This window comes from Thunnus albacares, chromosome 21, assembly GCF_914725855.1.
Source record: "Thunnus albacares chromosome 21, fThuAlb1.1, whole genome shotgun sequence".
NCBI lineage: Eukaryota > Metazoa > Chordata > Actinopteri > Scombriformes > Scombridae > Thunnus > Thunnus albacares.
The window spans coordinates 23,461,434-23,487,217 of NC_058126.1; the positions used below are offsets into that span (position 1 = coordinate 23,461,434).

General features: G+C 40.9%; 1 protein-coding gene across 6 annotated transcripts in view; it reads left to right on the forward strand.

Moving 5' to 3' along the window:
- The window catches only part of LOC122972692 (microtubule-associated protein 4), a 121,827-nt gene that overhangs the window by 10,644 nt on the left and 85,399 nt on the right, over positions 1 to 25,784 (forward strand). For 5 of the 6 annotated variants that reach the window (XM_044339943.1, XM_044339944.1, XM_044339947.1 and 2 more), the window contains exons 2-3: positions 19,751 to 19,939; positions 23,515 to 23,571. In XM_044339943.1, the coding sequence (XP_044195878.1) occupies positions 19,753 to 19,939; positions 23,515 to 23,571 (244 nt within the window). In that variant the 5' untranslated portion in view covers positions 19,751 to 19,752. The remainder of the gene's footprint in view (positions 1 to 19,750; positions 19,940 to 23,514; positions 23,572 to 25,784) is intronic. The other variant, XM_044339945.1, reaches the window with a different exon arrangement.

The window sequence follows — 25,784 nt, forward strand, 5'->3', positions numbered from 1 at the left end:
AGAGATCTGATTGCTAAGTCAATACTAAGTAATCTGGGGCTGCATCTAATGATTATTGTTTTTGATTAATCAACGAATTGTTAAGCTCATCCCAATTTCCCACAGCCCAAGTTGATGTCTTTAAATTCTTTGCTCTGTCCGACCAACAGTCCAAAGATATCCACTGTACAATCATATAAAACAGAGAAAAGCAGCAAATCCTCACATTCAAGAAGCTGAAACCAGCAAATGTTTGTCATTTTTTCTTGATAAATGACTAAATGGTTTCAGGATCAGAACTGTTGGCAGCAACATACTGTCAGTAGACTACTCGATTTCAAGCAAAGAAAGCAAATGTCCTTATCAGATACATGTAATCTATAGTATCTTATGCCTACAGTACAGAGAGCTTTGTAAACAGTGGCTGGATAAGAATAATACATTGTGTATAGTAGTAGATAAGATGCAGAGTATTATATACCCTGCTAGTTCATGGATTAAAACCTCCAAGCTTCAGGAATGCTTTGCAGTCCAATGAAGTTGGTCAAATTCTAAACATATCCTCTGAGCAACAGAATCTGACTTCTTCATATGGACTCATCTAATGTCAGAGTTCATGTTACATGATTTAATCGATAAAATAATATTTAGCAGCAGCCCTTTTTAGATTATAACCTTCATTTTAATGGTATATGATGACTATATCATTCCATAGAGCTGTATGTCACAGGCAACCTGACACCCAGATGTGTGTATTAGTGTATGAACATGTATATAGATGCGTAAATGTGTGTGTTTGTGTGTGTTTTGGGGCTGGAGAGATGGAGTCCGAGATTGCGTGACAGCGGCGGATTGAATGAATGAAGTGATGGAGGGATTGAGAGCGGAGAGGAAGAATGGGATGGTACAGAGTGAACCGGTCACTATAATCCCTCCTCACAACTGCAGCAGCTGGACCCGTGTGTCAGCGACCAGGCTTTACTGCTGCCAATCAGCCCTGCTGGGAATTACAGCGGGGTGAAGAGTTGGATGTCACACAGGCGGATGGATGGATGGATGGATAGGTAGATGGAGGGGTGTGGTTTAGAGGTGTGGTCTAGGGATGTGATGGATTCTCTGGAGACGTCAGTGTTGGAGAACCGTATAAACTAGATGTTTGATAAAAAGAATTCCTTCCTGTTGTGTTTTACCTTCACTGCTCATTTAAAGTCTTTTATTAGCTTCAGACTGGACATCTGTTCTAGATTTTGGTCATCAAATTAGCTTTAAATTCAGCTGGATAGAAGTCAGAAAGGCTTTTAAACATATAGCATTGTTTTATGAAAGCAGAGATGGTGTAATCCTAAAACACAATCCAAAAAATGAGCCCGTCTCATAAGTATGTCATCAAAAGGACAAAATACAAAGGAAAGTAGTTTGACTGACTGAACATGTCTTGATAAAAGACTGAGACGACTGAAATTAAAAGCACAGACACAGAAAATTACAGGTAGAAATAATCAACAGGACTTTCAGAGTCAAATAAAAGCGTTAAAGCTGTGAAGCGTGGGAAAGTCCTTTTTCTGACTGTTGTTGGACAATTAGTGTTCCTCAGTGCCAGCTGGTCTCTTGAAGCTGACGTTACATGTGTGAGCAAGTCAGCATATTTTCCAAGATTGTGAATATTCCTCCAGAGACAGAAATGTGTGTTGCTTCTTTCACACTTGTTCAGGTTGTCAGGGCTTCCCCCTGTTACACTGGAACCTCCTTAGAGGTTTTTTTTCCCAGGTGAAAAAGGTGTACTATGATCTTTGTAATGAGCAGGTTGCATTCTGTGTGTACGGCTTGTACCCAGCATCCCTTCGCCTTGTACATAACGTCACCTCACACGCTGCTTACTTATCAGTGTGAGAAACAGGAACTGTAGCATCAGTGTGTGTGATTGGAGTTCACTGTGAGAGACTTATACTCTGAAAGGTTTAGTCCACATATACAATGACAATATGATGAACAATTAAGCTCTAACTTAAACCAAATATTTATTATAATTGGACTACAGCTGACAGTTATTTTCAAGATTCAAGAGACTTTATTGCCGTTTGGGCAGACACATTTTTTTGCAGTTCACTCAGTCAGGTAAGAATAAGACACAAATATACAATAAATGAAATTTAGATTTAAAAATAGTAGCAAGGTGAGATTACATGATTTACAACAATTAGGCTATTTACAGCACTAAAGAAGTACTGGAGCAGCAGCTGGAAGGAGATATTGCACATTAACCCTCCTGTTGTCCTCCCGGGTCAAAATCGACCTGGGAGGACAACAGGATGACCCAGGTGTCATCAAAAAAAATTTTGATGAAAACTTTTACATATACCAGTCTGCTATAATCCATCAACATATTTTCCTCTGATCTCAACTATAGTTAAAATAATTCATCATTTTGTTAGTCAGGATACTGTCCTCCCGGGTCAGAATTGACCCGAGGACAACAAGAGGGTTAAGAAAAAAACAGATGTTGCATTACAGTGTAGCAGCATGTTATACTAGTACTTTTCTGTTGATTATTTTTTCAAGCATACCAACTCATTTAGTCTATAAACTGTCCATCATAGTTTTGCAGGTCATTTAATTCCCTGTTTTTTTTTAAGATGAAACAATTTATAACCGCAAATTAATCAAATTGCAATCATCTAAAACTTAGAAATAGCAAAATCAAGCAAAATGCCACACAGTGCTGCAATATATCCAAACTTCATGAAGGTTCTGGTGTTTCAGTTCTTCCTGAAACTGTTTTAGAGAAGTGTTGGAGGTGTATGGTTTTAACATTTTGCCTCATCATTTATATATGAATGGGATATAGTGTATATACTACATATCAGTGGAAAAGATATATTTGCAAGCAAAAATAAAGCCAAAGATGTGTGAGGAGCCATGAGGAATGTGAAGCATTTGAAGTTCATGAGTCAATGGGCAGATCATTTTTGTCTTATAGAATCCACTGTTGTATTGTTCCAGCAGACCAAGCTGCAGTGTACACAGACACACACACTCTAGTGAATAGCCCTGGACGAGTGTGTGTCCACTACCTGTTTGTTTTGGGATTAGAGTTTGACCTCTGTGTGTGTGTGTGTGTGTGTGTATGTGTGTGTGTGTGTCTGTCTGCGAGTGTGTGTGTGTGTGTGTGTCTGCGCTGCCTTGCATTCCATTGCGATGTGTAAAGCCTCGCTCTGCAACAATAGGGCATAGTTCCCAAAGAAATACTCTATGTGTGTGTGTGTGTGTGTGTGTGTGTGTGTGTGTTTGTATTTCGGAGTATGTGTAGGCGAGACCGCAGGGACATACAGGGAATTCATTCAGCTACTGTACACTGTGTGTCCATTCCAAAGGGAGGGAGGAGAGAACCAGCAGCAGGAGGAGGAGGAAGAGGAGGAGGAAGAGGAGGACATGATGGAGGGTGTGGACTATCACTACCTGTCTGTCTCTCCGCTCTCTAATGTGCACTCTAATGGGCTGCAGCAAGTGCTGAATTATACAAACATGTCCAGAGAGTTCTGTGTAATGCTATTAAAACAAGAAGACTGCTCTATCATCCTCTCTCTCTCTCTCTCTCTCTCTCTCTCTCTCTCTCTCTCTCTCTCTCTCTCTCTCTCTCTCTCTCTCTCTCTCTCTCTCTCTCTCTCTCTCTCTCTCTCTCTCTCACACACACACACACACCCAAACACTAGCCCTTTCACTTAGCCCTCAAACAGGCTCACTGTGGGCTCCATCAAAGCACTGTGTGGATGCAGCAGAACACACACACACACACACAGGGCACATACTAACATTACCTAAAGTGGAGTTCTGTGAATGGAGCCAAACATCAAAGACACACTGACTATCAGGAGCAGATCAGGAGGGTACTGACTGCTCCTCCACACACACACACACACACACACACACACACACACAGACATGTGCAAATACACATGCTGCTATCTGACTGTAGAGTAATCATTTCTGGATGTTTTTATTCTATTTATGAGTATAAATATAATGCAGAAATGAGATTTGGATCAGATGCATTTGCACTGAATAGACTTCCTGATAAGTGTTAGAAGAAGTGAGAGTGTTGCTTTTATTCTCAACAGAACTGAGCTCATCTCACATCAAGAAGAGGATGTGATGTCACAGTTCTGATGAGTGAGCGATTAGTGTATTAGAGATGCTGCACTTAGTATTCTTGTAGTGTAATGTTGTATAAAACAAAGGGGTTTTTAAAGAGAGGGTATGAGTGTTGATTTGAAGTCCACTGGAACAGGAAACACATTCCTCAGTTTGTCAGTAGTTTGGGTTTAAATTGAAGTGAATGAGAGACTGAGCTAATATTCACAGGACATAAGTGTAGTCTTTCTGTACCGTTAGTTTGTTAGTTACTTAAATAGGCACTTTATTGCCCACAACGTGAAACATTTTAAAGACAATTATGCAGTTATTTAAAAAAAAAAAAGCCATAAAAATCATAGAGTTGCTGGGTGTAAAATGAAGGAAGTGAAAGAGGCAGAGAAGGGTGTTCACTCAGTATTCTGGTTGCATTTGGCAGGAACCAGTTAGTTTAGTTAGACATTACTGGTGAATCTTGGTGGGTGTTTAGACCAAAACCAGCCCTGCCTTAAAACTCTTGTTAGAGCTGCAACTATTAATTGATTAATCTATGAAACTATATCTATTTTATCAATTGATTAATCGTTTCAGTCATTATTTCAAGCAAAAACATCAAGAGAAGCAACAGTTAGTCAATCAATTAGCTGTCAACTATTAAATTAATTGCTAACTATTTTGATAATTGATTTAATAGTTTGGAATCATATTTTAAGAAAAAAAAAAGTCTGATTCCAGCTTCTCAACAGTGAATATTTTCTGGTTTCTTTAGTCCTCTAACAGTAAACTGAATATGTTTGGGTTGTTGGTCAGAACAAAACAAGACACTTGAAGACATCATCGTGGACTTTGGGAAACAGTGATCAGCACTGCAGATAGTGGTGAGGCATGAAATACAAACCATGAAAGCCAGTTTGAGTGTTTTACTGTCACAATGTGATGTCATCCGCTTCAAATTTCAACACCCTCACTGTGTTGCCAGTCTGACCTCATTAAATGCATGACAGGGCTGTGTTTTCATGCAGGCCTGAAGTCAGTGTGAACATGGCTTTACTTCTCTGACACGTGAACTGATTCTCTATTTTCAGACATTTCCCAGCATCCAAACATCTAGACTTACCATGTCAAACAGATTTTTTTTAACAAACCATTTATGAAAATTTTGGGACTGTAATGGTTTTCCATTATTATCATCTCTTCATCACTATTTACAAAAAACACTTAGCTAATGACCTTGTCTCTCTAATTGTTCTTATCTATTATCTGTTTCCTGTATTGCTTTTTTTCATCCTTCACTCTTCTTTGCTCCATTGTTCTCATGCATCTTTTCACCCACACCTCTTTCCTCATCCTCCATCCTCCTCTCCTCTCCTCTCTGCTCCTCTCCTCTCCTCCTCCTCCTCTCCTGTGTGTGAGGCTGTCACAGTTTTACATCACCACCGATAAGGAGAGCAGGGCGCCATGTACTTTATACTCACACTCACACTCAGGCCCTTAAAAGCAGTGATTGAAATAAATTATCCAGTTTTAGTGTTTTTTCGTAACAAATTCCAATCATTATCAGCAGCAGACTGGAATGACGACAGGCCAAAGGATGTGTTGGATTTAGGGGCATTTACTCTGATGTAAGAGGAAGACTGCGTATTTTACTTGGCTACAAATATCAGCTGCAATAACTGACTTAAATAGGGGGTTGAGTATCCAAGAAGAGTTTTATAAAGAAGCATAAACCAGTGTACGTTACGACGAGTAGAAGAAGAAGGATGAATGGGGCATTTGTAGCAAATTGAATAGCTGAGTGATAAATAGAGCCTGATTCCCAGGTATTTCTATCTCTAGGATGGTTCCATGTCTAGTGGTAATGTCCAAGGTGGAAGGGGACACAGCACCCTTCTGACCAAACCACATTACTTCAGTCTTGGCAGCGTTTAACGATAGATTGAGGTGGATAAGCCAAATCCGCAAGGCGATGTTGGCATTTAATAGTGCTAAGCTCACTATAAGCCAAAGTGGTCTCATTTTCAATAGCCACAGTCAAATTAATTTAAGGTTAACAGTCACAGAGCCGGTTAATGTTGTAAACATCACAGGAGCAAATAGCAGGCAGTAGTCAGTAACCGGGATACCAGTATTCGTCATGTAGTGTGTCGTGTCAGTGTTTCTGACTGTTTCGTGGGAAACCCCTCACAGCCTCTGCATTATTCATCCGCATATGGCACAGTATTCATTATATATGTGGTATATCCTGCATAAGAGATAAACTATTACATAATGTTCTCGTCCATATATCAGAGGCACACATGCATGCACTCACTGCTCCTCTTTACGTAAAACATCAATGGCATCCACCTACAACATTATATGACACTTTATATCACTACCTCTCTGACACACACGCATCATCAGCTTCAGTGCTTCAGTGCGTCATCACACTGTTTTGGTCCGAGTCACATCAGTCTCATCATCATGATGTTGCATCCGGAGGAGAGGATTGATGGCTAGATGGAAATGCAGGTTTCTCTGTGTGTGTGTGTGTGTGTGTGTGTGTGTGTGTGTGTTTGGGTTGCTGTGCAGCAGCCCAGCCCCAGATGAACACAATGAGCACATTAGTTTGCTGCCTATTTTTGTCCTATCAGTGTCGTACATCAGATTGAATGCATTAGAGACCGCAGGGCTGTTGTGTCATCAGTGACTCATCTTAACTCTTCAATGGACTTTTGATCAGAAACATGAATCTCTGATGCATCTTTGTGCTTTCTTGTCATTGTCTCCTCATTTGATTTGATGGTTGATTTGGTTCATCAACATGCTGATATCTTAATGTAAAAAGTATATTTCATTTCAAAAGTTTAATTGTAGGAAAAAAAGATGTCTCCTCCTTCACTGTTAAGTCTATTCTCAGTGTTCGTGCACTGGAGGCCTCAAGTTTCCACATCACAATCGTGTAAGTTGAATATTAGACCAGGATTGGTTTCCAAACGAGTTGTGATGTCACAAATCCTGCTCATAGACCCGCCCCTTAAAAACAGATTTTCAGTGAGCTCAGAGAAACTTTCCACTTCCAGCAGATAAATGTGAAAACAAACTCTGCACAAACATCATTCTGCACAGTGAAGCCCAAACATCCAACTGTAGGAACAAGATGAAAACATATTTTTGAGTGGAGGGAGGGCGGGGCTTTAAGTTAATTAATGATGTAATTGGTTAATCCATCCATCAGTTTGTCGCCACTTATCTGGATCCAGGTCATGTGAATTGATGAATTATATTACTGTTTTGTCATACACAGCTGGGAAGTGCTCACAAAATTTGGTTAAACAGTGGAGAAAGTATTAAATTGCTTTATGTGAGGTCTTAAAAAGTCTTCAATTTAATTTAGGAACACTGCAGAAAGTCTAATTCTGTTTCTCATTAAGTTAGCTAAAAGGACTGTTGGTGTATGAACACTTAGAGCTTGAAAGTGATGTGTACTGATAGACTGTTGTTGCCTTACATACAGGAGAACGATCTCAGTGAGCTATAATGATTTCAACTTTTGAAAAAGAAATAAACAGCACTGATATCTGATTGGTAGTTATACCAGTCAATACCCAGATACCCAACACTCACCCATGTAAGCTAAAAACCCCTGTAAAAGCTTTATCTAGCCCTCAGTGGGTCACAGCTGCACACTGTCCCTCATGATTGTGTGAGTTAGGTTATTGTCAGAGGCTGCAGGCCAGAGCATTATATCACTTACTGCTGCACACCACAGGCAAGGACATCGACCAGCCCTGTCAGACAAAGCCTACACACACACACACACGCACGCACAGCAGTGTGTAGTAGGTGAGGGATTTGGAAACGAGACCGTGACCCGAACAAGACCCCTGTGCTCAGAACTCTGTCACTACTAATGGCCTGTCGGTGCAGATGGATGTATCAAATGGAAGGCATCAGATGTGGCTACAGAAAGGGCATCATACTGTGACAGTATACAGAGGACACACTGTTTGACCTTTTATTAAATGTCCTGTGTAATTATCCCTGAGAGCATCACTCACCCGGTGTGTGTTTCAGGCTTTAGTCCCTTTTTAACACTTAAAACATCACACGCTTCAGCCATGATGCTGCCATCGCTTTTTACGTTTGCAAGCTTCCAAAAACGTGTGTGTCCTCCCTGCTCTGACCCTTTTATACAGCGTGAGTATTTTATCACTGGATCAACCACCTCATTCCCATCCGTATGTGTGTGTGTTTAAATATAGGAAAGCTCACAGATGGAGCATACAGTATGTCAGTCAGTCAGACCTGTCAGTCCCACGTGCAGATGCAACACTGGTTTTCCAACTGATGGTCAAATGAACAAGAGAACATTCACATTCATTCAAGCTGTGAGGCCTTTACAACCCAACATTTCCAGGAAGTAAAGTCAGAAACTATTCCTGGAGACTTGACAGTATCTGTAGCAAATTCATGTGTGTGTAAGACAAATCATTGTCATATCTAAAGAAAGTTTCTATTGAATTCATAATCCTGAGCCACAGTGTTCATGAAGGCAGCTGACTTTGATTAAGTTGCTGTTTTTGTCTTAATAGATAAAAATGCAGATTAGTTTCAGTCACATTTTTAGCATTGCACTGCTACAACACTGTCTGACTCAAACTGGTGCCTACCTTACCCACAATGCAACTCGACTACCAACAGTTCAGTGGTTCAGTCACAGATTCAGACGCGTTATGCTAGTAGCGGCTAACGTAGCCTGGAGCTCCAGCAGAGATGAGGAGCAGCTGCAGAGGTCTGCTAACCTCACTGCTGTCTAACTCCACACCCACACATTGTTTTCATTTTCAAACTTGTAGTTTTCAGCCCCAACAGACCGAGGGATGTCACTCGAAGCAGTTAATCACATTTCACACAGCTCCCTCCGGAGCCATGAAATACTTTTTACTACTTTTCTTCACATACGCAGTAGAACTCATCAACCCCTTTAAGAAAAACTAAAGACAAGTTTCCATCAGAGGAATTTTAGTCTCATTTGTAAATCTGTAATAACTCATGCTGTCAACATATTTGACGTGTACAGTTATAATGGTTAACAGTGGTTACAGGTGTTGTACCAGTCTATAAATCTGCTCTGTCATCCTGCAGATGCATTAGAACTGTTTATTATTCAGTCCTCCATCACTCTTTCTTCCACATATGTTTTTATTCATCCGTGAAAATGACTTTGTCATGGATTTTGCTTTCAATTACCACTTTATATTTAGTTTTGGTCTCCAAGGAAAAAAACAACATCAACAAATATATTTCACCATAGTTTTCACTGATGAGATAAACACTGCTGAGTCATTGGAGAGCTCTGGCACAGCAGCAGGGACTTTTGGAGGACAGGTATCTGAGTTCTCACCTTTCCATAGAGATGAGGGATAACTGAACTGCACCTGTACGTCTTCTGAGACTAATTACAACACGCAGTCTGTCTTTCCCGCTCTCTCTCTCTCTCACACACACACACACACACACGCACCTACCTCCTTGGGGCTTTGAGCCACTCCCTGTATTCAATAACACACCAGAGACCTGCAGACTCTGTCTCTGTCTCATTCTTTACCTCTCTCTATCTCTCTCTCTCTCTGTCTCTGTCATCACTCATAGTTGTCCAAGCAGTTGCAGAGCCTGACGGTGGGCATACCACCAGCTCCTTACATAAACAACCCTGTGTTTATGTGTGTGTGTATGTGTTTGTTTGTGAGGGAAATATGTCTTCATCTTTCATTTTTCTGGCGTTAGCAATTACCTCAGTTGTCAGCTGAAGGATCTAAATGTAAAATGAGAGAAGTGTGTGTGTGACGTGCAGAGGTGTTAGAGTTTATGTGTCTGAGTGCATGCTATTGTGTGTGTGTGTGTGTGCGTGTGGTTGGGTGTGTCAGAGAACGTGCACACTGATATGCTTTTGGGCTTTTACGGTCGGAAACATTCCATAATTAAAGGTAAGCCTCGTTTTGTGAGCTGAATTATAGTAATCTATGAATATTTACTGCATATAAACACAGTGAGTGACACTTTTACTGTTCAGAGATGTAGATGTATGTTGTTACTGAATACACATTATGAGCTTTTAAAACTAACATCACCTGCGTTTTGAAATACGGAGCCTGAAAATGAGCAAATAGCATTTTTGAATGAAGCTTTTTATATATAAGTTCAGTGTGTCTGGATTAGGATTAGTAGGGATATTGAAGAAAACATTTTCTTAAAGTGCTTGTCTAGTTGGAAGCAGTTTCACATTTATTTCTTGCAGCTTTCTGTAAACAGTGAAACCCTGTAAACACAAGCTGCACCTTCGCCGAAGGCTGAGGTGTGATCACATCAGACTAGGAAAGAGTATGAGGATGTTTGGAATAAAATACCTCAAAGTTCAAGACTTCACAAGTCAAAACGGTACTTTTCGGAGATGTTTGTGTGTTTGTGTTTATGAGGTCCTGGTGATGGTTAGTGTTTGGGTTTGGCTGTCCACAATGAATGGAAGTCAATGAAATGTCCCAACAAGGATAGCTGGACAAACTTGTGTGTGTGTGTGTGCGTGTGTGTGTGTGTGTGTGTGTGTGTGTGTGTGTGTGTGTGTGTGTGTGTGTGTGTGTGTGTGTGTGTGTGTATGTGTATGTTAGGATGTATGGACAAAGTGCTGTGATTGTGAGGCTCGGTGAAAGAGATTGAATGGCCCGCCAGGAATGTTAGTGATAGCATCTCTCTCACATTAGTGTGATAGCAGCTGGACAGGGGGACACTTCAGACCTCAGTGCACACACACACACACACACACACACACACACAAACAAATAAAAAATGGTGATTATAACGACTTATAAAGAAAATTGGTACATAATTTACACCTTTTAAAAACTTAAAATGAATACAGTTTTGACCAACATGTAATTAAATTGTTCAGTACATGTTGGTTTTATCCTCCTATAATTCATACATCTCACACAGTAGATCGTGATAAGGAGTATTTGACGATATGTAAATGTCAACCTGACAGGATGGAGGATTCCCCCTGTGGGTGTGCTTGGAGGTGTGATTTACAGGGTGTGAACAGGTATCAGATAACAGAGTCTCTTGCCGCGCCCCCCTCCCCCCCCCCCCCCCCCTCCCCCCCATCTGCTTTCATGTAAACTAACTGAGGGGAGGGTCACGCTGTGTGTGAGTGCGTGCATGTGAGTAATGGTGCTTTTCATAGAAGTATCTCTGCTTCTTACGGTCTGTCTCTCTCTGTCACACACACACATTTAGATTGTATTGATGAGTAAGGCAGGATGTGCAGCAAAATGAGACACAGTTTAATTTCATTGTATACTTATTAGTGGTCTTATTTGCCTCATATGACAATCATAGCACACACCAGACATGTCATACAGACAGAACAAGCAGTTGAGGTTCATTACAAAGCAATGAGGTCAAGAGTTGCCTCATTTCAAAGTTTTAAAACAGGATACTGGCATCATTTAAAAAGTTAAAGCGTGTCAACTGTCAATGATATTGTCAGTGTTCAAGCTTAGATTCCCCCCTCGGGTCGAGCGCTTCGGGGTGGCGGGGGTGGACTCGGGGCGGGGGGTTGACTCACGTTTCGGAACAGCACTGGCAGGGGTTCTCGTCGGTCTGGAGGCCCGCCAGGCCTGTACAATTATAGGGGAAACACTGGTGTTGCCATGGTGAAGTTTTTTTAGGGGGAGCAGTATAAGGAGGCTGGCTTTCTGAGCTAGCTCGCTGATCATATCGGAGTCGCTAATATTATTGTCAAAAAAAAGTGGAGAGGAGGCGCTTAGCAGCTCAATTTAGTTTGCAGGTAGGTTTCTCTCTCTGTTTGATATCATTTTGGAAAATTTCAGCCAGTAACACTCAGCCGAAACTGTCAGTTCATTCAATAAATGTACAATTGTCTTTACTCTTCTACAGTGTGACACATCCTTCTAAAATTAGATTAGAAATGAATGCTTCAAGTGTTTCACTCAATCTAAAAAAACATGATGACTCAAGAGAGTTCCCCTTCAAATTTCTATATAAAAGATATGTTTTTATTAATCCAAAAGAAAAGATAAGAAGATCCAGTGTCAACAGATGATCTGCTTATAATAAGGTTAAACTTTGGCTGTTATTCTTAACTGTTGAGAGGGAGAAAAAAAGCTCCAGCTTGTAATTGAAACCATCAGGTTGTGTGTCAGTAGGGTGTGTGTGTGTGAGAGAGAGAGAGAGAAAGAGAAAGAGAGAGAGAGAGAGAGAGAGAGAAACTGAGCGAGCGCCAAAAGTCCCTTGTCAGCTGTCTCTGTATATCAGCTGGAGCACAAAAACAGAAGTGTGGCTACAGAAAAAAAAGGGGAAACGGACACACACACACACAACACACACACGCATGCACACACATCGCATGGTAACTGAGTAAGCTGAGCATTTAGAGGAAGTGTCCCACCTCTCTTAGAAAGTGACATCAGAGGTGAGCTTTCCACACAGTGGCTATGAGCCCAGGCCACTGAACACTCTGTTTTTTCCAGACCATGTTGAGGCTCTTCTGCTTTAATACATATTACACTGCACCCATAATACTCAACCATCTGTCAACTGCAGACTAATAACCTCGTCAAATGCTTCTTTTTGGCAACGTAGCTTTTAATAAATATCTCACAGTAAGCAGTGACAGAAAATATCGGGAGTCGGTGCAAAAAGCCTCGGTATTATGAGCTCACAAAGTGACCCATGCATGTGTTATAATCATCTCTTCAAAGAACCTTTGTCTTCTCTCGGCTTGTTACAAAAAAAAAAAAAAAAAAACCCAAAACTTCTGCAAACTATTTCAAGCAGAATAACCGAAGCTCTTTATCTGACACACATTGTTCTGTTTTTTTTTTCTAAATAAAAACTCATAAAAATGTGACAGAAGAAACTTGTTTTTTTTTTTTTCTTCTTCTTCTTCTTTTATTGTCAGAAATATATTTGTAGACAAGAAGAAGAATTTGTAACACATGCATCACATCTGGAGGGAAAAAACTCCTGTCTGCAACAGAAATATCTCCAAATGTTATCAGGAATATGTCATCGCTGGAATCCTGCCGCTTGTACTTGGAATTTTAGGCTGGATAATTAATCGATATTATGGTCTGTGCACTACATCATAGTGATGTAGTGCATTATTGTGATATGATTCATTTATGATGCATTTTATGTTATTCGTTCATTAATTTCTCTTTTATAGATTAATGAAACCAAGCTGTTTTATATATATGAAGAGTTTGGTCTCATGTAATGAATAAAAATAAAAGCCAATCAATTATTCTGATGATTATTTTCCATATCAGTCAATGAATCATTTTCCAAATTTTGAGATTAAACTTTTCTTGTGTTATTGCTGCAGCTTGTTGCACATCTGGCTTTAGATTCTACACATGTAACTGCATCCATTTGTAATATAATGAAGGGGAAGCTTAGTATCAACTTTTATTCTCTTCACATATGTGTTATAATCTTCTTCGCTTGTTTAGTTTAAAGTCAGACTTCCTACCGAACAGTTCCCACCCATCGTCTAACCATCATTGACATCATATACCTCACCAGACACCAGTGAGGTCAGCATTTCCCCCAGCGCTCTGTCCATGTGACCTCTCATAATCATAGGTCCACACAGTGGTAATGTGGGGATATTAAACTGCCCTGCGGTTGTTATACAGCCACATTGTCCTTGGAAAGTGAAACAGTTCCACATTTACTGCCCAAAACCTCAAAGTAGTAGAGTTAGTGTAGCTGGAAGCAGGCAAATATTGACATTGAAATTGAATATTTTCAGTTTGTGCCGTCTGGTTTTGTTAAAATCTACTGCTTCCAACAGCAAACTCATGTGTGTCGCAGCCCGACGGCGGCACAAGGATATCATTTTGGGTACGACGGTGACCGCGCAGGGCCCTTCAGGGAAGTGATCTCACACCGTACGTGACGCAGGATAAACCTCTTATTCTTCTGTTACGTTATTAGCCTTGTTACTCCAGGGAAGAGGCATTTGTCTTTTCAAATATCCGAGATAATTATAGTCGCGCCGGTGCAGTTACAGCTGCGGTGCCTTGCTCGGCGGCACAGATTGTCATACGCCGGATCCGCCGGCAGCTGATACGTATCTGCTTTCAAACCTGCAGCTGGAATGTAGGAGTGTTTGTTTCCTGGTGGATTGGAGCAGAGAAATGATTATGGATTAATCATTTACGAAGAGTAAACGTCTTTTCATTAACCCGCTACGACTCTGATTGTTTTTCAATGTTTAACCAAGGAAGTTGAGATCAGATCCAGGTCACGTAGACTTTTTTTTTTTTTCTCTCCTAATTAAAAAACATTTCTTTTCTGCTAACGAGCCAAACATGGCAGCGGCGTAGGAACCTTTCAGCTGGACTTCCTGGGTTCAGAGAAGATCCTCCCTGCTGCTTAAGTGTCCTTGAGCAAGACGCTAAACAGGCTGGAGCCTCCTCACCCCCCAAACCTTACTGAGGATTAACCAATCCTGACATTACATTGTGTTGTTGTATATTAAAGAAACAAGAGGAGGAGAAAAAGCAGAGGGATTTTTTGAGATTAGGTCTTATGTGTTATGTCACACATTACCCTGACAACCTCTATAGGAGCTGCGCTGGTGCCCTGCCAACGGTAAGCTTATGGAAAACCCCTCACAACCTATTCAGCTCTCTCCCAGCCTCTTCCTCTCACTGTTAGCTTTATCTTCTCTCACAGACACTCACAGTAGCATTGCACCTGCAACATTTAAGATTCTATTCATGTGGACACTCACTCACCACAGCTGTTTGTTTTCAAGCAGTTTGAAATCTTTCACCAGAAAAGTAAGTATATTTTTTTGTTGAAAGATGTCAGATTGGTTTATTATCATTCAATGTTTATGTTCCCATTCACCTAAAAGTTGTGCTTCTTGCTGGAAAAGACAAAGATCACAGCACTTTGTTAAAATTATACTTATATATTTATAAATTATATGGGGCACTAGCAGTGGTGGAGGAACTTCTCCTACTGTAGTAAAAGTCACAATACTATGCTGTAAAAAATACTTGCAAGTAAAAGTCCTGCATTTAAATCTCTGAGGTAAAAGTATGTAAATATTATCTGTAAATTATACTTAATGTATCAAAAATTAAAGCACTCGGGGCCCCCTGATGGCTCAATGGTTAAGTCGCATAACATTCAGTTCCTAGCCGGGGGACCTCTCCCTTCCCCTGTCTCCTGTCTCGCTACACTGACTCTCAATTAAAGGCAAAATGCCACAAAAATAATCTTTAATAATAAATAAAAACACTCAATACAGACTATTATACTTTGTTTTATGAATAGATGAAATTGAAATACTTAAAGCTGCAATATGCAAGTTCTGGAAATCAAGCTAGCACTAGTTGTCACATATTGATTGACAGCCGTGAGCTCCCACCCCTGATCTCTGATTGGTTAGAAGGGCGAGGCTTGCTTAAAAACATGAGAAGGGAATATCTCCGTACTGCTGCCTGGCGGCGCCATGAGGCCGGGCCCTTGACAACACCTCTTCCACGTTAACACATTAGCACTTTGGAGCATATTTCAACTAAAAAAAAGCAAAAACTTACATACTGTAGCTTTAAGTAGATTACAAGTACTTCAAATTTGTACTTAAGTACTATACTTGAGTAAATGTAGCCTACTTAGTTACATTCCACCACTGGGCACCAGACTATTGGTCCTTAAAATTCACTCATTTCCTGCTTTGGATGATTGTGATTTAAATGTAATTTACAAGAAAAACATGTTTCTATTAATTTAGCAGCCCACATGAGAATTAATCATTCACGCCTCCATAATCACTTCCTCAGATCATTTACAAGCATGACAGAAATGGCGCATAAGAAATTCACCAGCATAATTTCCTGCGTTGTGATTCGTCAGTTTGATTTTTGCTTCTTTATCATCTGTGTGTGTGTGTGCTTGTCATGATGCATTACTGTTTACATACAATAGTGGTGTGTGGAAGCAGATTAAAGAGGCTTAACCTTCACCTCTGCTTTTCTGGCAGCCGGAGGACACACACACCCACCAGCCCATGAACACACACATACGGGCTTCCACACACACACACACACACACATAAATGCACATGACTAATCCACTCTCACACACTCCAGCATTTGCTAGCAGACAACACAATAGAAACTGCCCTTTCCGTGCATTTCCTTCCTTTGTTGAATCCAGATTGTTTCCGAGTGGCCACACCAAAAGTTGTGACCAGGAGGGGGGAAAAAACAGGAGCTCAGCTCAAACTACGGCACCTCACTGGGGTCCAAAAAAAAAAAAAAAATCAACAAACCCTTCCAGTTTGTGATTTTTCTCAGCCCAGGATCCAAATCCATCCCACTGCAGGACCCAGACTAATGAAAAGGTTCTGCTCCTGTGGTCATGTGGGGACCCAGTGTAGAAATAGAAACTGAGAACAGCAGGAGCAACCGACACCGACTGGTATAGTTCAGTATGGCTGCGATCGGTCTCATTGTGTGTTTAAACGTGTTTGGTAGACTGGGTGGCATGGATCACTAGGCTAACTCTGCAGCTGGCACAGATGATGTACTGTATACTAAACATGCACACACACAGACAACGTGGGGTTAAATGTGGAAACTGGGGCAGTGTTTCTAACCAGCACGGCTTTGTGGTGGAGGCAGTGGGCAGCAGTCTTCCTGTGACACACCCTGGTCTCAGCAACGGGGGTTCATTTACTGCTGCTGATACACTGGCAGTCAGGCATGTAATGAATACGCCTACATGCACTTTATTTATATTCCTGCCTCAGGAACAGCCTATTGTTCAATATATATACGCTTTGTAAGCTTTTGTTTTATATTGTGTGTTGGTTTCTTTTTTGAATAACTGACTCGATGTCTGACTGATTGTGATTGGTTGACGGCTTGTCCAGTTGACTTACTGTCTAAGAGGATATCTGATGTGATGTTGGATGGGAGATAAATATAATGGGATTAGCTAATAAAGGGAATTAGATGACATTATGTGGTATTATATATTATTAGATATTTGTTTGGTGAATTTAGTTCAACATGATGGACTTCTAAAGCTCATATTGGTTCTATCAGTACAGGGATAGTGGTGGTATTAGGATACATTTCATTAATAGTAACAAAGAGGGTCTGGTTTAAATCATAAAAAACAGCTGATAAGTAAACAAAAGTAATTTTGTCCATATAATGTGGTGTACTTGTATGTGTTCTTCTTGTAGTGAGTGAATGGATGGTCCAGCAGATGGGGCTGTGGAGTTGTATTTGAGTCTTGGATCTGTTGCATCTGTTTGAGGAACCTGACTAATCTTTAAAAACGTACTACGGAAAAAAAAAAAACTTGATAAGAATTCACTTGTCAAACCTCAAACATGTCATGCAAAAGTTTTGTAGCTTTCATGTTTGTTTTTTTCATCTGCAAATAAGTGTAGATCTGCTGATATACTGTAATGTTGCCTGCAGTTTGAGAAACAAGGGGACATTGATGTGTGGATATGAATGTACTGTGCAGGGCAGCCAGGTGGAAATAGAGACTGCAAAACACTAAAAGGCTCTTGAATTTTGCAGCAAATGTGTCTCTCTCCCCTCTCCCCCTCCCTCTCTCTCTCCCAACCCTCTCGAGGTTTCTACCCGTTAAAAGGGGAGTTTTTCCTCGCTGCTGTCGTCCAAGTGCTTGCTCATGGGGGAATGTCGGGTCTCAATAAATTAATAAAGACTACCGTCTAGACCTGTTCTATGTAAAAACGCCCTGAGTTAACCTCTGTCGTGATTCGGCGCTATATAAATAAGATTTACTTGACTCGAGTCTTGCATAGTCCTTGAGCAAGACCTTGAAGCCCAGCCTGCTCTGAGTGACAGAGTCAATCAAACCTGTTTCAACAAGGTAAGAAAAGGAAGTTCAACCGAGAGGGAAGACTTGTACGTTTCAGACACGTTAGGTTTAGTGTCGATGATAAAAGGAGAACCGCAAAGATGGAGATGAGACAGATAAACACAGCGCGGCTGAGCAGCAGAGAAAGGCCGGCTGCTGGCACTGAAGATAATCTGGCATTATAGTTGGAAGATGACACAACATGACTCGGCAAATTCCCCTGATGGCCATTGGTCAGCTGAACTCCCAGATGAGCTGATGACTGCTTGGATCTGTATGTGTGTGTGTGTGTGTGTGTGTGTGTGTGTGTGTGTGTGTGTGTGTGTCCATGTTTAGGTACAGATTGTGCCTCTGTGTTGTTCCAAGTCCTCCATGTCTTTCATGCAGCTTAATCCCAGTTGAAACCCTGCCTCCTTGTGGTTGAAAGCGGTATTACATTTAGGTTATAATCAGGGTTAAGATCAGCTGGTAGAGGTTCAGTGTGTTGCTCAGGGGCACTTCAGCAGGATGGATACTTGCCAACACCGGGTTTGGATCCAGCTCCTTATCTTGTAACTACTCCAGCGGCTAGTTTGATGACACCTCCGGACACAAACCTGCGGCCCAGTTAAGTTCAGATCAGTCTAGAATTTCCCACGATCACCGACAGCAAATTGATTCAGTCATTTTGTTTATCTCGCTTGTCAGATTTAAGACTTAATGGGTGGCATGATGCAACGGGCTGTAAATGTTTTTTTGTCGTCCATGCTCGGGACTTATTAAAAGTGATTTTTGCTGTCTCACTTCCTGTAACCATTTCCATCTCTCTCCCTCACTCGATTTCTCGCTCTTTCGCTCTGCTCCTGCTTCCTGGTTTACCTCCACTTCTTTCATCTTTATCTCTCCCCTCCAGCTTCTCTCTCTGGCTCCGACTCACCTGTTGCCATTTGCCAAAGTCTGGTTAAATGTTTGCATCCTTTTCTGGAACAAGGCATGAATGAATCAATAAGCGTGATTTTGGTGAATTTGAAGTGTCAAGGTGTTTGGCTGTTTTTTGTTGAAAAGTGGTGGTTTTAGACATATTCTAGGTTACTGATAAGTATTGTTTCAGTAGCGTTTTTTTGGACTAAAGATTAGTGTTCTCCATGATATTAAAATGATCACACTGACAGAAACACATGCTTATGATGCATCATTTGATCCTCCTCCTTCAGCATATCATCTTACCAGTTTTACATCTGAGTGATTATATACTGTAGGAGGGTATGAGCATTTTTATAGTGCTGGCATGTTATTATGGTGTGCAGTGGCAGGAAAGGAATATCCACTGATTCTGACGTGTTGTTTCTGGGCTTTGAGGAACAGGAATGTCATTGTCGGACATCTACTTATGACATTATGGCAATCTTCTGCACTCAGAGCTCCTCAGTTCCCAGCATTCAACCTAATTAGGACATAGTTAGTCATTTGCAAGACATCTCAAAAATGTTTGTGAGTGGATGTTCATTTACTTTCAACATGTGGCATAAGATTGCGTGCATGCATCTAGCTTTTCCTTCATGGTCATCAGCATGCAGCATACTTGATTTTTCTTATTGCTGCGGTTTCATTAAAATAGTGTCTGTAGAACAACAGCTGTAAACCACATGATAAGTCAATCCTTTTTTTTTTCTTGATGTTTGTCTTATTGTAGTTCATTAAGTGACAACATGTTAATTCCTTTGTCTGTGTTTGTGTGCAGCCATGGCGGAGTTAGACCTGAGTCTGAGTGACGCGCTGACGGACAGCGTTCCCCAGTCAGGCCCTGAGAGCCTGGTGGAGAGGGACTTTGTGGCTCAGCTGGAGGCGGAGGCCTTCGACGATCAAGTCGGGGAGACGGTGGGAAAGACAGAGTACGTCCCCCTGCTGGACAACGATGACACCAGAGCAGGTGAGAATGATATGATGGGAGCCCCGCGAGGCATTGGCATCACGACTAAAGGTGCGGTAATCAGAGAGAGCGAGGACGCTGGACAATGCTGTTTATCTCTTGCATTCTGTTTGGACTTACATAACACTACGAAGGTGAGAACAGGGAGGCAGATGTAGAATTGGTAACGTGATGACTGAGAGAGGAAAAGATGAGAGAGAGTGAGGAGGAGAATCAGTGGTAGGCTGGGGGAAACAGCAGTAGAGGCGGGGAATGAAGGGAAATGAAGTCACAGACAGGTGTGGACAGGAAGTCTCGCTCAGCACAACAAGCTTGTCCTTTCTTGACTCTTTAATTCCATCAACTTCTTTCCTGTGGAACAAACACACACACAGACAAGTGAAGATAGAGAACTTTATTATCCAAATATGAAATCCCCCTATGTGCTGGCCAACAAACTACTTGTTTAATTGGGGCATATGAAAAAATAGATTTGATTTGGATTGGATTGGAATTATGTCCTGATGACCACTGAAATCATATTAAAAAATACACAAACACTTCCCCTTTTTGGTTTCTAGCCATGCAGATAGTTTAGGTTTATATGCCCACCACTTCTGTTGCACAATAATACTACGGATAAAAAAAATTACATTTGAAAAAGTCCATAGACATTGTTTCTCTAAAGACATACAGTACCAGTCAAAAGTTTGGACACTTTCTTATTCAAATGAATGAGAAAGTGTGTCCAAGCTTTTGACTGGTACTGTATGTATTGGTGTTGAATTTTTCAAGTATAATTCTTCAATACTTTGAGCACCACAAGAAAAAAATATCATTCAGCTACATTGTACTGGAGTGACAGCAGATGTCTCAGTGTTTGCTTATCTCAAATTAAAACCAAAACTATGTAGCCGTTAGTGATAAGGGTGAATTTGGTGAACTGTCCCTTTTAGACGTACTTTGTCTTTTTGTCAAACTTAACAATAAAGTTAAAAAACTAAATCTCAGTAATATGCCTTTGAACTTAAAGCTGCCTTAACTGCCTTTTTTTGGCCACTTGAGGTCAGCAGAACAAACTGAAAACACAACATTAGCATAAAACCACCATATAACGTTACTAGCGCTAATGTGTTAGCATACAACTGCTTGTTACACATCCAGCAGACACAGAGCAACATTAGCTTCATTTGGAGTCATGTTTCTGTCCACCTGAAGAATGTAGGTCCACTATTTACTCTCTTTTAGTTCTGCTTTTGTCTACAACACCTCCTGAGAATATTTGTCTCTGTAGCTGCTAAATGCTCCACTATGTTCACTAGCTAGTTGCTAACTTTTTCTGTCCGCTGTTTGGTGCTGGGCAGGTAGTGTACAGTGGTTAAATGTGTCTGAGCTGAGAACTGCAGAGTTAGGTGATAATTAGCTTCAAGATTAAAGAAACATCCTTCCCCTATGTTACTGATATCATTCTACCATTCATAATAATAAGTGCTGTCAGTAATCTATGTCTGTCTGCTGACTTCAATTTCCCAAATGGTCTTTCGATTGATCTCTGTATCTGTTTCAGTCCATCCTGAACAAGATGGGAATCTGTGTTATGTAACATGAACTGCAGCTGCTCTTAAATGGTTGATAGTATCAGGCACCGCTGGACACTGCTGGCTGCCATTTTGGATGTGTCGGGGTGCCATTCAGCCGCAGGGAGGATAGTAGCCTGAAGATAAGAGGAGTAGCGGTCAGTGCTTTGCATATTCCAGCCAACTGGTGAAATTCAGGAACTAAACAAGAAGCTGCATCCCCACTCTGAGCAGTTACTGTCCAAATGCTCCACCTGCTCCTGTTGGCTCAGGTTTTAGCCTACGTGGCACCATAGTTTTTTCTGTGCATTTAGAAAATATGTAATTGAACAGTCTGGGGTTCAACGAGATGAATAGACACATACTCCAGACCGATTGTGAATTTTTGGATATGTACTATATAGGAAGATAAGTAAGCAGATAGATAAACAGTAGGTAGATCAAATAAACAGCTTAGCAAATAACCAGATAAAATGAAGTGACAGTTAACCGGCGATGACTCAGCTCTCGGGCCTGTTTTGGTTCCCCAGACACTTTGGTCAGACAGTCAGACTGTGTGTGGGCACTCGTCAGTGACAGCCGGCTGCAGGACGGGCCGTGGGTGGTGTTGCCAGTGATCAACTGTGGCACGCTGTGTGCATTCGGACGAACACAGACATGCTGACACGCTGAGTGCCAAACAGCAGGGCGAGGCAGTCCGCAAGTTATTGTCCTCTGTCAGCAGGCGAGCTAGATGGAGGAAGCACAGTTTGTTTGTTTTTTTTTTTCATCAGAGTTGTTGTTTCGATGCCCTGACGCACACTTAATATGCACACATGACGCCTGATGTGTGTTTGAGTGTTCCCGCGCTCTTGTTTATGATCTGCCATATTTGTGTCCTGTGTGTTTATTCGTGCGAACACATACCATGTGTGTGTATATATGTGTGTGTGTGTTTTTGCATGCATGTCTGTGGTTTAGGGTTTTGCATGCCTGTGTTTACATTGTTGACTGCAGAACGGCTTTGGTTTTGCGGCTTTGTGGCCACATGCAATTTTGTTCAAAATTAAATCCAGCGGACTTTATCATGAAGCAAGATTAGCACGTTAGCCGGTTATCTTCGGGCTTCACTCAGGTTTTTCAGTATCACACATGCGGCTCACTTTTGATTTGAGTTGGATCACCATGGTAACCTATGCTGAAGGGCTAACTTGCTCTGGAGGAGGTTAAGTATGTCACTTATTCATAATAATATCCAAAAGGCTGATTTAATTATTCCCACACTTCCCATATTTGAATATTATTCCTACAGCTTCTTATTATGCTCTAGTTTTGTGATTAGTATATTGTATGTCCTTCACCTCACTCAGTGTCAGCTTTTACTTTCACAGTAAACTTACTTCCCCACAGATATTACTGTTTCATCTCTGAGCCAGCTGAAACCAACTTTCTGATACCGGTTATCTAACTTCAACTTGCTTCATGATACAGACCCCTGACCCTCTAGTCAATGTTTTTGGTGTGCATGTGTGTTTCTGTGTATGAAGGAGTTCTTTATGCGCTTGTGTTGATAAAGCTGTGTGTTGATACAGTACGTAGTTTGTGTGGTACATACCTGTGTGCATGTACGTGGGTGTTTGTGTGTGTGTGTGTGGTATGCACATTAGATAAATAAACTGCAGTGATTCAGCAGTAAGATGTCACACAGCTTCACCTCCTTCAGCATCCCACACTGACTCCAGCAAATATGTGCTGCCCTCTGCCTGCACTAGCTAGACCATAACTGGCCGGTATGGTATTAACAGGCTCCCCTATAAGCAGACAGCAGACCACACATACTCCTAGTGCTCAACCACTATAAAGAGCTACCCTTAAAAAGGCCTGATAAATCAGGGTCGGTGGTTTCCATTTAATTCCAGTCTGTCATATTTCTGCTGTACAAACCAAACCATTCAGTTTGATTTTCTTGTCCAATTATTAGCACTCATAGGGATAGTAATGTGTTTGCTTGTTTGTGTGTGTGTGTGTGCGTGTGTGTAGACACGGGTACTGCGTTGGAGAATGGAGAGCAGGAAGCTCAGGGTGTGCAAAAGCCTGGTAAGAGATATCCCACAATTCCCTCTGCCGTCGGTCAGTCTGCTAAGGCCACCCGGTCATCTTCATCCTCCAGTCATGACCTTTTCATGTTATCTTTTCCTTTGACCTTGTTTACTTCCTTGTTGTTCTTCACTTCAGTTCCATTCTGCATGCGTGTGTACACCCTTAGTATTACTTGAGGATGTGAGCTGTTGCCGCTCTCCAACATCCCTTCGATGTCCTCTAGCACATGGCTGCTGCTCACGACATTCTCTGTGGTGGTTGAACTGAAGAGAATGCAAAAAAAAAAGTGGAATTACAAGGGAAAAGTATAAAAATGTCTTTAGATCCTGTGTGAATACATTCACACACTGCGACCACATTCTTCTTTTTGGTCATTGTTTGATTTAAAATTCATATTCTTTACTTAAAGCCACTATGTATATAATTTAATAATTGCCAACCTAGGTGCCCCGCAGTGATATAAAACCACATCTCACCTAGGCACACTGAGATGATAGGGCTGAAAGCAATTTTCACCTGAATTAAGGGTTGTAGCCATGAAGTCCTCCATATCATTTCAATTACACACCAAAAATACAATCTCAGTTTTCTTTAAAATTTTTTTTTAATTATTTTAATCATATCCATTCAGTTAATTGTTTAGTTATATTTTTTGTTTTATTTCCCACCATGAAGATCTAAATGTGGATTTTAGTGCCTTCTCCACAGCTGTGAATATAATACTGGTCTGGAAATACTAACAATTTTAATTCTGAAAATCTAACAAGTTTAATTGTACAATGTAATACTTGAATCCCCAATTAAAATATCCAGCAAGTGCTACTTTTAAATTGTAGAGAATAAACTCCCCAATTGCTAAAATCCACAAAAAATACAGAGGACATGACCTAACTGTCCTTAAAGAGGACCTATTATGCTCATTTCCAGCTCTAAATTTTTATTTTTGGACTCCACTAGAGTAGTTTTCCATGAGTCACAATTCAAAAAACTCTTATAAACTTATCTCATACTGGCCCTTTTTGCAGCCCCTGAGTTCAGCCTCTGTCTCTTAACAGGCAGTCTTAGCCCCTGTCTCTTTAAGGCCCCCCTCCTGATGAACCCATTCTGTTCTGATTGGCTAGCTTTCCGGAAGCTGCCGAGAGGAAGCAGTATCAGCCATGTTAAGTTACTGCTGATGCAAACCCAACATTTCCTGCTTTACAGCTTCATATTAAAAGCTTTTCAATGACTAAATAAGGGGAGACTTTTATTGTGAAGAATTGACAGGAAGGGACATGTGTTCCCCACTGAATTAGCGGCGCTTCATTAGCAGCACTAAAAACTGGTCAAAACAACAACATATGGAGATATTTGGAGCTCTTTGTTCAGTGGATCAGTTAGAAATAATGCAGGGAGGAATAGTACAAGCAGAAACAGCCACAGTGATGATGATGTTTGATGAAGAGCTGCAGACGACCTGCACACCTCCAACAGGTAAACTTCTTATTTTACTTTCCACTGCTGTGTAATGAAAAAACACTTGCAGCGTTCCACCTCGCCTCGAGTCATGGCTCGGCATGACTTCACTCCAAAACCAATGGAAAACACCGTAATGCTAGCGTAGCAGTGAACTGGTGCACTGTGCATGGAACAGATGACCATATAAAGAAATCCATCACGAGCTGTTGTCAGCTCGGGTTGAAAGTAGAAAAACAGATTGGAAAGCGAGCATTTAAAGTAGTCTGAAGCTAGTGCTTTTTGCTCACAGGGATTGTTTCTACATATGTTTACCTCGTTAATTGACAGGTCAGCCACATTTAATATGGACATCCGACATTGCAACATTGTATATATGATTGAAAATAAGAAAAAGCACAATAGGTCCCCTTTAATGGTTGCTGTGCTGCTATTGTGGTAACAATTTACTTTTATTGTTTGTCCTTTGTAAGCAGTATTTAATAAATGTAAAACACACTATAATGTAGTCACAAGCTGATATAAGATCAGTTTTAAATGTTTATTAATGAACTATAGTTGTCAATAATTATAACTTCTCCAATGAAGAAACTTATGATCTGATACATTTGAAATATACCACAGTCACATAGAAAGTCTATTCAAAGTGACTTTAAGTAAATGTAGTAATACCACAGGGAAAGATTTTCTTTACCGCAAGTAAAAGTACTAATTCAGTACAACAGTATTTGTTGTACAGTGCTCCAGCTGCATTA